Raw genomic sequence first — 14,596 nt, 5'->3', positions numbered from 1 at the left:
GGCCAAAGGTGCCGTGGCGTGAAAGTGCTGCCTGTGATATTATATAAAACGTGGACTTGGGCATGCCCTTCACGCTGACCAGAGCGGTGGTTGCCTGAATGTGCACGCTTGGATCCAGCCTAGCGCATCGTGCAGTTGATGACGGATAGCGACTATAAGATCACCTTTTCGCACTCCTTTGTGATGCAATACATCAATTACAACTCACCACTCTTTACCTTCAACGATGACAGACTTAAATCATATCGCCTCTTCTTTCACCGTCACTTCTGGCGCCCTTTGTTTCGGCACCTTGAGCAACATGCTCGGAGGTGCTCATGCCCTCATCCAATATCCACCAACGTCTAGTCCTCGTCCTACAGGCACGGTTGTAGCTCACCAATTTGAGCACAATGTCCCAGCTAAAAATGGAGACTGGAATGTCTACAAGCTCCGTGACATAGACAGTCCGCGCGTAGACGGATGGTTCGCGGCTCACCAAGATGTCGACCCTGTGCCAGAACTTACCAAGATTCTGCGGGTGGCTGGTTCTCCATACGAAGAAACCGAAAACACATTCAACAATGATGCGACAAGAGCTGAAAAGGTTTTCCTCGTCAATCGATACGACTGGGGTTACTACGTTGGAGGGAGCGAGGTCGAAGAGGCGGAAGATGAGGAAGATGAGCTCGCCGCCAGCAACACCATTGGCCTTGTGGACCATGCACATGGAATTGCCCTCGTTCAGAAATGGGCGCGACAAAAATCCAGAAAGAGACGACCCTCTGAGAATGGCGTCTGGATGTATATCCCAGATGCTGAATACATGTGGGGACGTTTCGGCTTCAACGACGACTACACGGAGGCACGTTCCTTTTTATACTTTACACAACGAACCGAATTTAGTAAGACGGTATTCCCGGGTCAGACACAGCCATTAAAGGAGAATTAAGCTCGTCTTTGAAGGCTTCGGCGTGGCTGAAGGAGAAACGGGACCATCATTGACAGAAGCGCCAGAAGGCATCTTAGGCAGACCCTGAATATCGTTTAAATATTCCGAGACGGAGTAGCCCGTAAAGCCCCCTCAGCTGAGCGGGTCGTCGCCTACAGATTGCGCTGGTCTATTGATTCTTGGCGCGATAGCGCAACAGACTATCGAGGGCCACAACGTTCCCGAACGCCTCCAGGGTCCACTATCGCGGGAATAGAACATTTCCACAGGGGTTTGGATGGTCGTTCAGAGGGAGCTTGTGCTAAATTCAGGCGAGTCTGGACATTGCATCGGACGAGGCCTGCATTTGGACTCAGGTCCCCTGTCTGGAGAGGGAATTTGGGGTTCGCATGGAGCTTTTCCCATGCGTCTTCAAGTCTAGATCAATTGAGGCCCGTAATCAAGGCGCTGCCGACTGGGGTACAGCCAGCTGAATGCCCCTTCCGAGGCGCCTCGTGAAGCTATCGATATTCTTGCTGGGCCACAACGTTCTGGCTAGAGACCATCATGAGTTTATCTCCATCAGACTCAGCCGTGGATCCGCTCTCTCGCTTGGCATGTCCCTTAAAATGAAGGCTTGCCCCATCTCCTAGGACCCTCGTTGTTGGACGTTTCTCCCAGGCAATTTGCTTCTAAACTTCATCCACGATGCGTTCTCTCGTGGCATTGGCGGCTCTCGCCCTCTCGGGCACCGCCAATCTAGCCGCAGCGAGTGTCTGCAGGCCTAAAAACCCTACCTCTACACTGGCGTCCAATCTTGCTTCCACCAGCACGGCCACCGGTTCGGAACCTACTCAGACCGGCGCCCTCCCCAAGGTTCGCAACCTCGCTAGCAACGGTAACATGGGCGAGATCGACCCAGATGATCCCACAGCATTCCCCGACTGGGATGTCGAGGGAGAGTGCAAGATTGTTGGAGGCCAGGGTCGTCCAGAACCCGGCAGCAACGAACGAGGCGCTGCCGCCATGAGTGCCTCCAACACCGGCTCTGGAAAGCGAGACATGGGCATCTCTGTCAGTATCTCGCAGACGATCGCCAACCTCGACCTCACGACACCTTATACCATCCGGTTCTACTACCTCGTCGTCACATCACCGCAGGCCATCAACCTCTGCGAGCTTACAGCCTACCTCGGAGGCGCCGTCTTCCACCAGAGCTGGGTCTTCAGTCAAGGAACTGCCATCTCATGGAACGAAGTCCTCAAGTCGGTCCAGCCCGCCCAAGTCAACGCACCTCTCCGCATCGGAATGAACTGTCTTTTGGGTGGAGGCGCCACCATCCTCGTCGACTCTGTCTTTATTTCGAACCTTGTTACACCCGAGACCATCAACGACTTTGTCATTGACTTTGGCAACTCTGGCACTGGAGAGAACCCTCCTCTCACGCCCCCTGCAGTGGGGCCTACGAGTGCTGTTCCTGGTGAGAGCACGAGCTTTCCTGCCAGTGCAGAGCAGGAAACTTCGACCTGGCTCACCAGTGGTGAGGAGGAGACTGCGACGCCTACATGGTTCACTACTAGCCCTGGAGAGCAAGAGACCTCGCTGTTCACCAGCGGACCCGAGACGCAGGAGACTTCATGGTTCACTAGTGGCTCCGAAGAGGCTTCGACTTGGGCCACGAGCGCCCCTGAAGAGACCTCTACGTGGTATACCAGTGGAGCTGAAGAACACTCAACATGGTACACAAGTGGTTCTGGAGAGCAAGAGCATTCTACATGGTATACCAGCGGCGTCGAGGAACACTCGACCTGGTACACTAGCGGTGTCGAAGAAGCTTCCACATGGTACACTACTACTCCCGAGCAACAGCAGACCTCTGAGCCAGAGTCTCAATTCACTACTGCCTGGACCGAGCCCGGCACACAGTCATCCTCAACACTGCCAGACACCACATCATCCGCTCCTCCTACTTTCTGCTCCAAGGCCCTCAACGGCGGCTGCTGGTGGAAGCGCCCTTGGAGTGGCGAAGACATGGTCAACTGCGCCAGCCGAGGTTCCTGGCCCGGTCCTGACGGCCAGGGCTGGGAGGTCACCGAATATCCTGACAACTGGCCCACGCCATGGAGCCAGCTGTGGTGTTTGGGCTGGTGCTCCCTTACTCCCGGCTGCAAGTCTGTTGCTTACATGCCCGACAGTCGAACCTGTCGCTTCTCAAAGTTTGAGGTGCAGGACTCGACCTTTGTTCACGGACCTAACCCTAATGTTGATACCCCGGGTGTCTTCTATTGGCATGATCTTTCATGCTTCAACTGCCCTTGCAACGACGAGGACGAGGTGACATCTGTGCCGGAGATTCCTAGCACGGCTGTCACCCTCGAGCCTGAAAGCACCCAGGTCGAGCCCCAGACTACCACCCAGGCTGAGCCTACTTCGGAGCCTACAAACAATTTCAAGCTTCCCCCGGCTTCCACTTGTCCCAAGGCTCTCAAGGATGGTTGCAAGTGGACCAACCAGGAGATCGGTCATGCCTTTTGCGCCTACCGAGGTACCTGGCCCGCTGACGACGCTGCTGGTTGGGCTGTTTCGCCGCCTGAGGACTATCCCATTGCTTGGACTCAGATGTGGTGTGTCGCTTGGTGTTCTCTTGACCCCCGCTGCAAGTCTGCCGCCTGGATGGATGATCGTTCGTGCCGCTTCTCGACCCACGAGGTCCAGGACGCCGACTTTATCATGGCTGTTAATCCTAACGAGGATAACCCCGAGGAGGGCATATATTACTGGCACGACTTGTCTTGCATGACCTGTGCCTGTCATGACGATCCCACAACTACCACACTTGTTACCACCACAACTCAACCTTCCCTCCCTGGCGGCCAGGAGGAGACCTGGATCTGGCTCACCCCGACCCCAGAGCCTCCCGTCGAGGAGCAAGCCTGTGAGTGGGACTGGGGCCAGGGTATTTGCTACAGACCATTTGAGAAGGAACAAGGTCCCTGCGGTGGCTCTCTTAAGATTGTCAACCCCGCGCAGTACACCAAGCTGCCCTATGATTGGGTACCTCAGGTCTCGGAGCCAGTTCACTGCGCTATTCTTTGCCACACAAACCCTGATTGCGGCGCCTGGGGTTTCGAGTGGAGCATGAACATGAACTGTGTTCTTTCTCTTAACAAGAGAAGTGTCGATGAGCTCGAAGTTGTGCCCTCGGGGGCTGAGTGGCGTTGGTATGACCGAGACTGCTGGGTATGCAAGGACTGCGTTACTTCTTGGGACTGGACCTGGGGATCCCAGCCTTCAACAGCTCTGCCTTCTGAAGCATACACAACGGCATACCCAACAACTACAGAGGAGCCAGTGTACACCACTACCACAGCACAGCCCGCAGAGACAACCTGTCCCACGCTCGACGAGCCCATCAAGCTTTGCCAGCGAACCGGCCACACAGGCAACTGCGAGGGCAAGGTCGACTGGGTCAACCCAACCAACTACTACAAGGCGTCTATGGACCGCTTCCCAGAGCAAAGAGACGCTGTCGACGCTCTCACGTGCGCAGCCATCTGCAAGGCCAACCCAGACTGCCGAGCCTTTGGCTGGTATCCCGACATTGAGTGTGTTATTGCCGTTGACCAGAAGACCATGGACGACCTCGAATGGGGTGTCAGGTCACCGCAGTGGTACTTATGGTTTAATCTTGATTGCTTTGAGTGCGATGAGACTTGTGTCGCGGGACAGTATGCGTGGAGTCTTGAGGCGGCTGAGGAGACACACCCAGCTGTGAACCCGACAGTATTGCGGGTGTAATAAAGAGACTTCATAAACATATCTTATTTAATAGACGTGCATAAACTCTACCCTCATTCCTCTTCTCAGTGTTATTCTTGTAAAGACAGTTCGGTTTTCAAGCATTCCGAACTCGGTATTCCAGTTTGGAATGCTTGATCAATTGCTCGACGAAGCAGTGGGGTGTGGACTTCTGAGCGAGTCAACGAAAATAACATAGCCGTAACACAACTGAAGCCTCCACCCTCAGCTTGGAATGCAAAAGTTCCAGCTCAACAACCGGCGAGAGCATTATTTAAGGATGCAAATGCTTAGTCACGTAACAAAGATTTAAGCATTGTGACCCCCCGAATCCAAGTCATGATTGATGCATAGGCAGCTCGATGTCATCCACGGAGTCCGCGTCTCCGATTACTCAGCAGGTACAGACGGATGGACTACGTACATACTCTTCGTCTCGGAGCCGGCTCTCCACTGAGTTGAGTTATCTCATCAACAGTACGAAATATTGGTACAGGTACGTGTAATCCTGGAGCAAATGTCCCTTTAAGCTATCAATAGGAGAGATATAATGGTCTGATCGTGGCTCATGTCCAAGAAACTCTTGGTCTTCTGGCTCGGTTATTCCATCAAAGGCCGGGCCTCAACTGTATCAAAAAACACAATAGCTAGGACCTCAAGATGACCACAACGGTCTTTTCGTACTTTAACGACCGTAGCAGTCCTTTCCTTCGTCGATTGCAGTATGAGGTCGAGACATGATTCACCTTGATCCTAATCAGCCCTCAGAGACCCGGGGCCAGCAATTTGGTCTTGTTAGGTCACGAGCTTGTTTGGCCTATTCGAACAACAAAGATATTGAGCCAGTGATTACAATCAATGTTATATGGACGCATATAGAGGGTAAATATAGTACGGGATGAACTGTGTGACACGCGGTAGGCATCTCGACGAGACTCGTCCCTCTACTCCCTTCCTATTATTCCATTTCTCTTTACTCTGCAGCTTTGGCGCCCTTGAGGTACGCCAACAAATGCTGAAATATCATCTGATAAGAGAGGAGATTCCTATAACGTCAACGATTACCATGCACAACCACTCTTTCGCCAACCCCACTCTTTCGCCACGCAAAAAAAAAAAAGCACCACCAAAAATCAACAACTTTACTTACACAGAACTTAACCAAAATGATAGATATGCGCAAAAATTTTCGTTTTATAAATAATAAATGCACATATCTATTGAATCCTAGGTCTTTTGATAACCCGCCTTGATCGCGTGGTTGGTTGATAGGGTATAGTTTCCTCTCTGACTTCAATGACTGAGCCAGCCTCCGATTCTAACTCTGGCTCGCTTAAGCTGCCATATTCCACCACAATAGGCATAATTTAAGTCTCCTCTTCGGCTATGGCCTCTCCAGCAACTAGAGTCTCGCCAAGAGTCATAAAACGCTTATTAGGATTCGGCACCGCCTTCCTCTTCTTCCCTCTCTTCAGGCGAGCCAATTCCTCCTCTAGGCTAGCAATCCTCGCAGTATGCGCCGCTACTATCTGCTATTGAGCCTCAAACCCCTTAGCTATTATGTTATACCGTCTTCGTGTCTTTGGCGTTTTATTTAGCCTAAGATCGCGAATTTGGCGGCTCGTCTGTGGTGTATCGTCCGAGTCAAAATACGGCCTAGGTTCAGGAGTCGCTCTTGGGCTACTATTTGGCCTATCCTATTAGATTTCTGGATACCGCAGCGCTTTGGCACGTGAGATCGGCCAATTCCTAGTAACCCTCCAGCCGGAGAGTATATTCTTCTTAGTCATTCTAACTCGACGCGCCTTAGCGTAGGCCCTGATGAAATTAACCTTGTCCATTAGAGTGGAATCAGTCAATAAAGCGAACTTTTCCAACTCTCGTCGATATGCGGCTTTAGAGGCATTAAATACTCTATTATCTAACGGCTAGAGCCCATGAGAGCAGTGTGCTGGCAGATAGCAACAGTAAACGTTATTCAGAAAGCACGTAGCTATCTATTCATCCTTCCGTCGCTCAGTAGTGATCTTGGGCTGAAGAGAATGAAGAATATACCGTTGCATAACTCCCATAACTATCTAAAATAATCAGTCTCGCGTCGGAGTCATCGGCAGGCGTGGTCTAGGGCAGATAGACTCTTTCAAGCTATTCAACGCTAATATAATCGTTAATCCACCTATTAGGCGAAGTTATATAATACTAGTCTGCTATCGTCTTGAATTCCTCAAGAAACTATTATTTCTAGAGTTCCTTCCCCTTGAAGATTATGCCAGGGATTAAAGCGTGGCCGTCAGCAGTAATAGCCTCAATAAATAAAGTCTAATTCCGAGTCTATGGTCCCTTGAGAAATGCCTTCCGCTTTGGGTCCGCGCTTCCAATAACCAGGCCATCTAAGCCTAAATAAAAAGGATTAGTCGGTCAGATTTCAAGCACTAACAAGGTATATAGATAGATACTTGCCGAAACCAGTCATAATACCCCCTTCATTAACGTTAACGGTATTTTCAGGCTTAATCCAGCCATACTAGCCCTCCCTAATATCAAAGTACCAGTGAACTGCCTTAGGCGTGAAAGCGTCGAACCTTTTAGCTTCCTAGCGTCTACCCATCTTGGTCTTGAGGTCTATGCGGCGATTAATAAATCTGGCCACCCAATTGCGTCCTAACTCGGGATATTCGCCCTGCCGTCTCAACAAGCCCATGACGCAAGCGCGGATCTGATCGTGGGACAGAGCATAGCCCAAGGATTCCTGACGGAGTATCTAGAAAGCCAATCTATCCTCTTGATCCTTGGACAAACGTCGGCGAGGGTAAATCTGCTCTTTCATGGCTCCCCGGCCATTAAGTCTATCGATTAGAGTCCTTCGGGGCACTCCCCGTCTCTTAGCCGCTTAAGAGGGTAAAAAGCCATTATCAATAATATCTAATATAGCCTCAGCCATATCGTCCTCTATATATTCCCATCGAAGTCGCGAGATAGGCATTTTTTTGTCGCTATCAAAGACAAAGACCAAAAAACACGAGAAGGAGCAGTGAGCGGCTTAGTGATCGGACTAACAATATTTCAATAGCACGGCCTATATATATCGCGTACCCCACACAACATTACGGAGTCAAAACAATCACCTCCAATTATTTCTATAATCAATAGAGGTAACTTCTTTTACGTAGCTATTTATTTTAGCCAACTTTCGTGTAAGTGAAGTTAACGAGTTTTGGTGGTGCTTTTTTTTTTTTGCCTAGCGAAAGAGTGGGGTTGGCGAAAGAGTGGTTGTGCATGGTAGTCTCCGTTTTAAAACACTCGGGACACAGAGGCCCTGACTCCCCGACAATATCCGAGACCCGACCTCGAGAAACTGAACCGCAAGCGCGTCGTTCTCTCTAGGTCTTTCCCTACCTACCAGATGAAGAGCCCACAATGCGATTTACTTAGTTTCACTAGCATCAAATATGTAAGACATCAGCTTCATGGCTATTTCTTAGTATTAGACATTAACTCATTACATACAAATATCTACCGAGTAAAGACAAGCTTACGACCAGTTGACCAAGCCCATCATCATCGTGCCGTGCTCGCCGAGACAGTGAACTCAACTTCTTTGGTGATACCGTCATGACGCGACGGAATAATCTCATCTGAACTGGCTTCCCCGGCGTGTATGAAGATGTTGCGATCATGGACGCTCTGGCTCCTGGTACCAGACTTGAGTGACCGCCCATTATGGCTCCTCCAGCCTGAGACTCCTTGATCTCCAAGCATAATGCTTCCAGGCTCGGGTCCTCCCTTATACTTAGTGCTCGTGTTGTTTGAGGATAGAAGAGAGCCGAATAGGGGCTTGAGCTTTTGCCGCATCCATCCCCATGTGCTTGGCAAGTTAGATGTGACGACGGCGACGAATGACTCTCGGACGGCCCACGAGGATCCTTCTTGAGGTCCAGTGTGGGGGTTCTAGAAGAGGAGTCAGTCTTATCAGTTCACACCAGCTTAAATAGTGACCAGGACATACCTTGAGAATAAGAATGCAGCGCAGCAGGCCAGCTACCATGACAAAGATTCCGCCAGAAAAGAGTACCACGAGGCCATACTTTTTGACCGTTGGAATGCGGGCACCCCACAGCATGGGGATTGGGATTAGAAGGAGATATGTGTCGGTGACGATGTTGAGAACGACAATGATGAAGATGTAAAGCTTTGAAGATGCGGCTTGGCAGAGGTCTGATGTTGGTCAGCATGTATTGCCTTGGCAAAACAACTGGGGCGAGGATATCATACTTCCTGGGTCAGGATTGATCTGCCAAAAACGGTGGAACGGATGACAGCTAAACAGGATGCAGCAGATGATGACGATATAGGTCGTGATGATCAAGCCAAAGCCAATGTGGATGCGGATCTTGTAATTGGCAAGTCCAGACTGCGGTCATTAGCACTGAAACCCTTCCAGATGCAGGCAAACCCACCGTGAGTCGAAAGTAGAATGCGCACAGCGCACTCTTGATGACCCATAGAACAGACGCGTACATGGCCCAACCGGCGACCTGGATCTTGGATCCGCCAACCCTACGATAAGCTTGTGTTAACCAGGCCTTCCCACCAAACCCAAAGACCACACTAACCTCCACGCGTATTCCTCGCTGTCGGGGGATAGAGACGCTCGCTCCTCGTCCGTCATGGCACTGTTGGTGTATCCGTGGTACTTTGCGCTGACCGTATACGCGAGGGCTGTCTCGATCGAGTAGGGTATAATCGCCAGCAGCATCAGGTAATCGTCGGCTTCGAAGTTGCGGATGCCCACTTGTCGGATACGGGCGTACGTTCGGAGAATGATGACCATGATACCAACCGAGAGGAGGGTAAAGGCCTCGGCGGCAAACGACGTAATGTCTCTAGCCATGGCGGGAAACGGTGATGCAGAAATCGCAGAATCGGGGACAAGAGGGCACGCGCAGGATGCATGGGAGCGGCCTCTTTAACATCACCACCAACGCATGCTTACGGTCGCCACGTTCCAGGGCTCATCCAGGCACACATCGACATGGACCATGTTAGCTGTCCCCGCAAGAGTCCACCATCGCTGAGACGCCAATCGTGTTCTTCGAGCCCGAATCTTCACGGCAATGATGCGCGGCAGGATGCGAGACGGGCATGCATGGGATGAACCCCTGCCAACGGGAATTACCAGAAGCCGCCCGTTCCCAGCGAGAGGGAGATCGACATTGCGCTAACCCGCTATCTGCAAGGCACGAGTCATTCGTCGTCAAAGCGTTCCATGCTAAATCCCTGCTGACGGCGTCGAGAAAAACGTGGCCGCGAGTAAGGAGTGTTTCTTCTCCATGCTATCTAACCAACAGATTCCCTGGCGTGCCAATGAGAATGGCTCCTTCTGGCGTGTCATTCGAGGCGGGAAACACGCCACGTGGAAGTACGGTTATTGCCGAACCGGATGTAGCATCGAGCGCGAACTTGGGGAGAGTCTTTGACATAAGAGTCTCATCAGAAGCGGCGGCAGTGTCGCTCAGAGATGGCCAGTGAATCTCGGCAGACGTTTTCCACCGTAGCGAGGACTTTGTCGGGCGGATCTGTTCCGCCGAGTAGCTAAAACTCAGGGGGGATCTCTCCTGTGGAGTGAGAGCATCTCCATGGCTGGCCCTGGCCACAGCACGCTCACCTGTGGCGTGATGGATCCCATCATCCACTCTGCACTCTTGTGTTTATCTCCATCCATGGTTCAGGGGCTTTGACTTGCTCAGGCTCACGTTTCGGTCGACATCCGAGTCATGTTTTTTGTCATGGTGTGCTCAGCTGGACAAACAGGGCTATCCCCACGAACCCCATAGTTATGCGCTGGATTTGTCACTTGGGAGATCGCCAGGGCTTTTTTTGCTTTTGTTTCCGGAGAGCCAAGGATCCAGCTGTTCGTTAGTGTGAAAGACTACGCCGTATTTCATCTGGCGGCATCCGTGCAGAGTCCCGCCTGGTCTTATCTGGCGATCAGGCTTCAATCGGATTCTCTGGAGCCGTGGCGGATGAAGCACCCTAGGCGTCGGATCATGTACTAGGCCCTATTCCAAGGGGCTCTAGGACGCAATGACGTTAGGTCATTGCGGTGTTCCACCCGGATAGTTGTTACCCGCTGAGGAGCCGCATCCGCAATGTCGATCAGCACTTGAAGAATGTCAACAGGGGTCTCGCAGCTTCCGGGATACAATTTGTAATCCTTTATATCTGGACTGTAGGCCCATCGAGTACTACCTCGGTTGCTCAACGTGTAGACACAGCATTTGGGGCCCAAGCTCTTGTGTTCACTGTCACAGAGCTTGTCAGAGATTTGTACAGTCGGAACAGAGCCACACCACATGATGAGGACTCAGTCTAGTTCAGGTGTCTCCCTCCGCCTTCTTTAGCCCGACACAGTTTTAGCACATGCTTGGCAAAGGCATCTTGGCCTGTCACAAGCTCTTGGTAGCTAAACCGAAAACGCGAAAGTATTGAGCCTCGCGGCCCGTGATCGAAAGCCATGAAGCCGGTATAAGTCATTAACTATACATCCGTTGAGCTTTCCACGCGAACGAAAGCCAATCAAATTAATATGAAACCACTGTTTGCATAGCTGGTTACAGAATCCTCTCACCTCCGGTTATTGGCTTCGTGTCTCAAGCATGTTCCACCAATGTCTGAGAAAACTACCCTACACCTGGCAGCCAAAAAGTTACGATATCTATCTCTAGTATCATATAGATCTATGAAACATCCGACTAGGGGGGCGCGAGTTTATTTTAATACATGTAGAAAAAAACTTCCTCGTTGATAATGGCGCAACTTCTCAAATTTACTCATTCAGCTCATCACATGAATCGAGGAGTATCGCAATCACGAAGACAGATTATTTGACTGAGGTCACCTACGAGAACCTCTGGTTGAGCTTCTAAATTCTACAAGTTATCTTGGAGTATATACAAACATGGATTAATAGATGGGCTGGCAGTTCGCATTCGAAGCACACGGCTGTCAGGCGAAAGAGCACCAACTGAGCCCCTTGCCCGCCTTGCTGGCTGGTACAAAGAATGTCGTGAGAACCACCTAAAACTGCGTCCAGAGAATGAGAGGCATGCAAAATGTGTTGTCACGGAATAGTTCATATCCGCGTGTTTGCGTTGGGTAGTGAGACGTGGAGGTATGCTATAGGCGGATGTTCTCAGCTAATCAGGTCTACGTCTCATCTCTCACTTGCTCAGGGTTACCATCTCAATTTCGGCTACCATCAGGGCCACAAAGCGACAAAGCTGGCAGTCTCGAAAGAGCCGAGCAAAACTGGGGCATGAACAACCGAGGCCAAGGGTCGGTTTCCCCGAAGATGAAAAGAGGATCTCCGATCTCACTATCCCGTGGCAGACAACGTGACTGGACCTTAACCCCCATATCTATCTGCCGTGAGCCATGGGGAAGTCGTGAAAGGTGACCTGCATGAGAATCAAGGACGAGCTTGAGATCAGAGCCTGTTGAGTTGGTGAGAGGATCACATTAAGGACAGTATATGCTGGCATTGATGAGAGAAATTTGCAAAAAACTACTCGACAGTCCTATTGATCTGAGTTATCTGGCCTTGTTATGTGTAACTTGATTACATGCACAGCTTGCTACTCATGAAACGGGCTGTTCAGAGAAAGACAACTTGGGGAACTCTTGTCTTTGGCCGATTTGGCAAGCAAAGCCATTAGGCATAATTGCAAGCGAGGTAATTTGCCCGTAGGATCATACAAGGCGCAGTAAATGCTACCTAAATTGTGCCAAGATCAGGTGCTGTGCTGTTAAGACGGTTCAACGGCACAAAGGATCATTGCAATGGCCTGTATAACAGGGATCCCTCGCATTTTGCCCACTGACAGTTGACCATTCCCCCCACTCTTTGACTCTTGCACGGCGCAGCCCAATCATGGCAACTCTTGGCAACTGATCCCCTGATGACAACTGACGAATGACTCTCTAGCATTGCCTTCGCCTGACTTTGCCCCTGAAGGAGCGAAACGGCGCCCAGAGTTTGCCTTGGGCTGTTTTTCAGAAGCGATGCACGAGTATATGTCCAAGCACAATTCCACATTTCCCTTGCAATGCCAGTTCCACATGGCGCGGATTAATTTGTCAAGATGTATCTCCAACGTATTGGCGCCATCGTCGCCTTTCTATGCTTCTTCCTAGGTGGGTATGTATCACACAGGTTTACAAGCTCTGTCGAACTGACTTTTCTTTAGAAGCTGTTTGGGCGGCGGGATGTGCTAATGTCACAATTAAATCCCAGGATCACGCTGATGAGGTTCGAAAGAGCTGCAAAACTATTGAGGGATACCTGAAGTTTGACGACTACCTCGACGAGTCCATCAATCTCGATGGTATCGAGTTCATCAACGGGGATATCACGTACTCGGGTGATCCCGAATGGGGAAATGCAACAGAAATCGGCGGACCGTATCCCACAACGTTGAAGCCCATCACAATCGAATGTTCAACTCTCAAGACGGTCAACGGCTCCATTTACTTCTGGGCCTTTGAAGGCCTTTCGGAATTCCTGCTTCCCAAGCTCACCAGAGTCGAGGAGGCTTTTACCCTTCAGCGCATGCACTACCTCAGAAAGCTCGACATTACCAAACTCACGCACTTGGGGTCCTTCAACATCGAGGCCAACCACCTCACTGAACTGAAACACGAGGAACTCAAGGGTTTCACAGGTGGCGCTTGGACGCCGGGTGTTCAGTTCTGGGGCGTTAGGGTCTCATCTCTTGACAGCTGGTTCAAGTATCCCCTCACAGCCATCGCTCGGGAGTCGGGGTATGACGACCTCACGACGTGGGCGCCCGTGCAACTCAGCGCGAACCGCATCCCAAATCTTAGGAGCGTCACCGTTGGATATGCAAACACCAGCAAGATCTCGATTGCGACAAACAAGACTGAGCTCACGCTCGGCGGCCCAGAAACAGAGACAATGGACATTGGACTCCTGCAGCTTGAGGGTGACCTCACCAAGCTCACGCGCGCACCCAACGTCAAGGAGCTTAATGTTGGCCGGCTTTATTTCAGAGGTTCTTCTCTGAAGGAGATTGACCTCACTATTTTTGACAAGATTACCAACCTCACGATTTATGACCACGGAAATCTGCAGAGGATTCGAATGCCACCCAAAGCCCTCGACTGGGAGGATATGACAATCGATATTGAGATAAACCAGAACCTTACCCTGATCTCAGAGTATCGAGACCCCGAGAATAAGAAAGATCAGTTCTGGTACTGGCCTAAAGGAAACATCAGCAGAATCAACATCATCGGTACCCCTCTCTCCACCGGATTCTTGTGGGTTTATCCTCATCCTCTGACCTTTTGACCGATCTAACTGTGTTTTTTAGTGACTCATTCCTCGCAGCCCGCAACGGTTCCAACCCGCCAAAGGTCCTGGACTATTTCCACTTGGCGCAGGCTCCAGCCCAGTATTCAGAACCAATGGGATTCAACTGCACGCCCTTTGAGGAGCTTTACAACAAGTCTGTACTTCCCGAGAACTACGAATGCCTGAACTACAACTCACTGTCTTCTGCGAGTCATGTCTGGATGAGTTGGGGCTTTGTCGGGGTAGCGCTTCTGTCGAGTGTTTTCTATCTATCTTGGTAGTAGTCTGTATCAATATGACTATTGCATGACATTGGGGATATGTAGTGACGCGATTCAGTGACTTGTGGAGGCGCCTCACGAATGAATATTTTTCACGTCTATAGCACGACGGAAATTCCCAGCTCTTCTGCTTTGGAAGCCCACTAGTCTATTTCAAAGAGGTAGTATCTTTGCCACCTACAGTTGAAGCATACAATCATTCGCAGGAACACGCCCCATGGGCTAAAGCATGTC

General features: G+C 50.8%; 4 protein-coding genes across 4 annotated transcripts; 3 read left to right on the top strand and 1 right to left on the bottom strand.

Moving 5' to 3' along the window:
- Positions 1–226: 226 nt before the first annotated feature.
- On the top strand, positions 227–1,352 carry NECHADRAFT_86843 (uncharacterized protein; the record flags this gene model as incomplete). Its single annotated transcript, XM_003041300.1, has 2 exons — positions 227–884; positions 1,201–1,352. 2 exons carry the CDS (start codon positions 227–229, stop codon positions 1,350–1,352), a joined length of 810 nt encoding a protein of 269 aa, XP_003041346.1.
- Positions 1,353–1,618: 266 nt separating this feature from the next.
- On the top strand, positions 1,619–3,796 carry NECHADRAFT_22227 (uncharacterized protein; the record flags this gene model as incomplete). Its single annotated transcript, XM_003041299.1, has 3 exons — positions 1,619–2,365; positions 2,792–3,277; positions 3,317–3,796. Coding segments are annotated over 3 exons (1,713 nt in total), but the record flags the coding sequence as incomplete, so codon positions are not given.
- Positions 3,797–8,266: 4,470 nt separating this feature from the next.
- NECHADRAFT_52466 (uncharacterized protein) lies at positions 8,267–9,599 on the bottom strand (the record flags this gene model as incomplete). The annotated part of the gene is made up of 5 exons (XM_003041259.1): positions 8,267–8,656; positions 8,715–8,923; positions 8,981–9,119; positions 9,166–9,265; positions 9,322–9,599. 5 exons carry the CDS (start codon positions 9,597–9,599, stop codon positions 8,267–8,269), a joined length of 1,116 nt encoding a protein of 371 aa, XP_003041305.1.
- A 3,250-nt stretch (positions 9,600–12,849) lies between these two features.
- On the top strand, positions 12,850–14,362 carry NECHADRAFT_86840 (uncharacterized protein; the record flags this gene model as incomplete). Its single annotated transcript, XM_003041298.1, has 3 exons — positions 12,850–12,901; positions 12,955–14,047; positions 14,101–14,362. 3 exons carry the CDS (start codon positions 12,850–12,852, stop codon positions 14,360–14,362), a joined length of 1,407 nt encoding a protein of 468 aa, XP_003041344.1.
- Positions 14,363–14,596: the final 234 nt, after the last annotated feature.

Source organism: Fusarium vanettenii (genome assembly GCF_000151355.1).
Source record: "Fusarium vanettenii 77-13-4 chromosome 11 genomic scaffold NECHAsca_48_chr11_4_0, whole genome shotgun sequence".
In the NCBI taxonomy this organism is placed as follows: domain Eukaryota; kingdom Fungi; phylum Ascomycota; class Sordariomycetes; order Hypocreales; family Nectriaceae; genus Fusarium; species Fusarium vanettenii.
The sequence above is the reverse complement of the archived record's forward strand: the minus strand, read 5'-3'. Positions and strand labels throughout refer to the sequence as shown.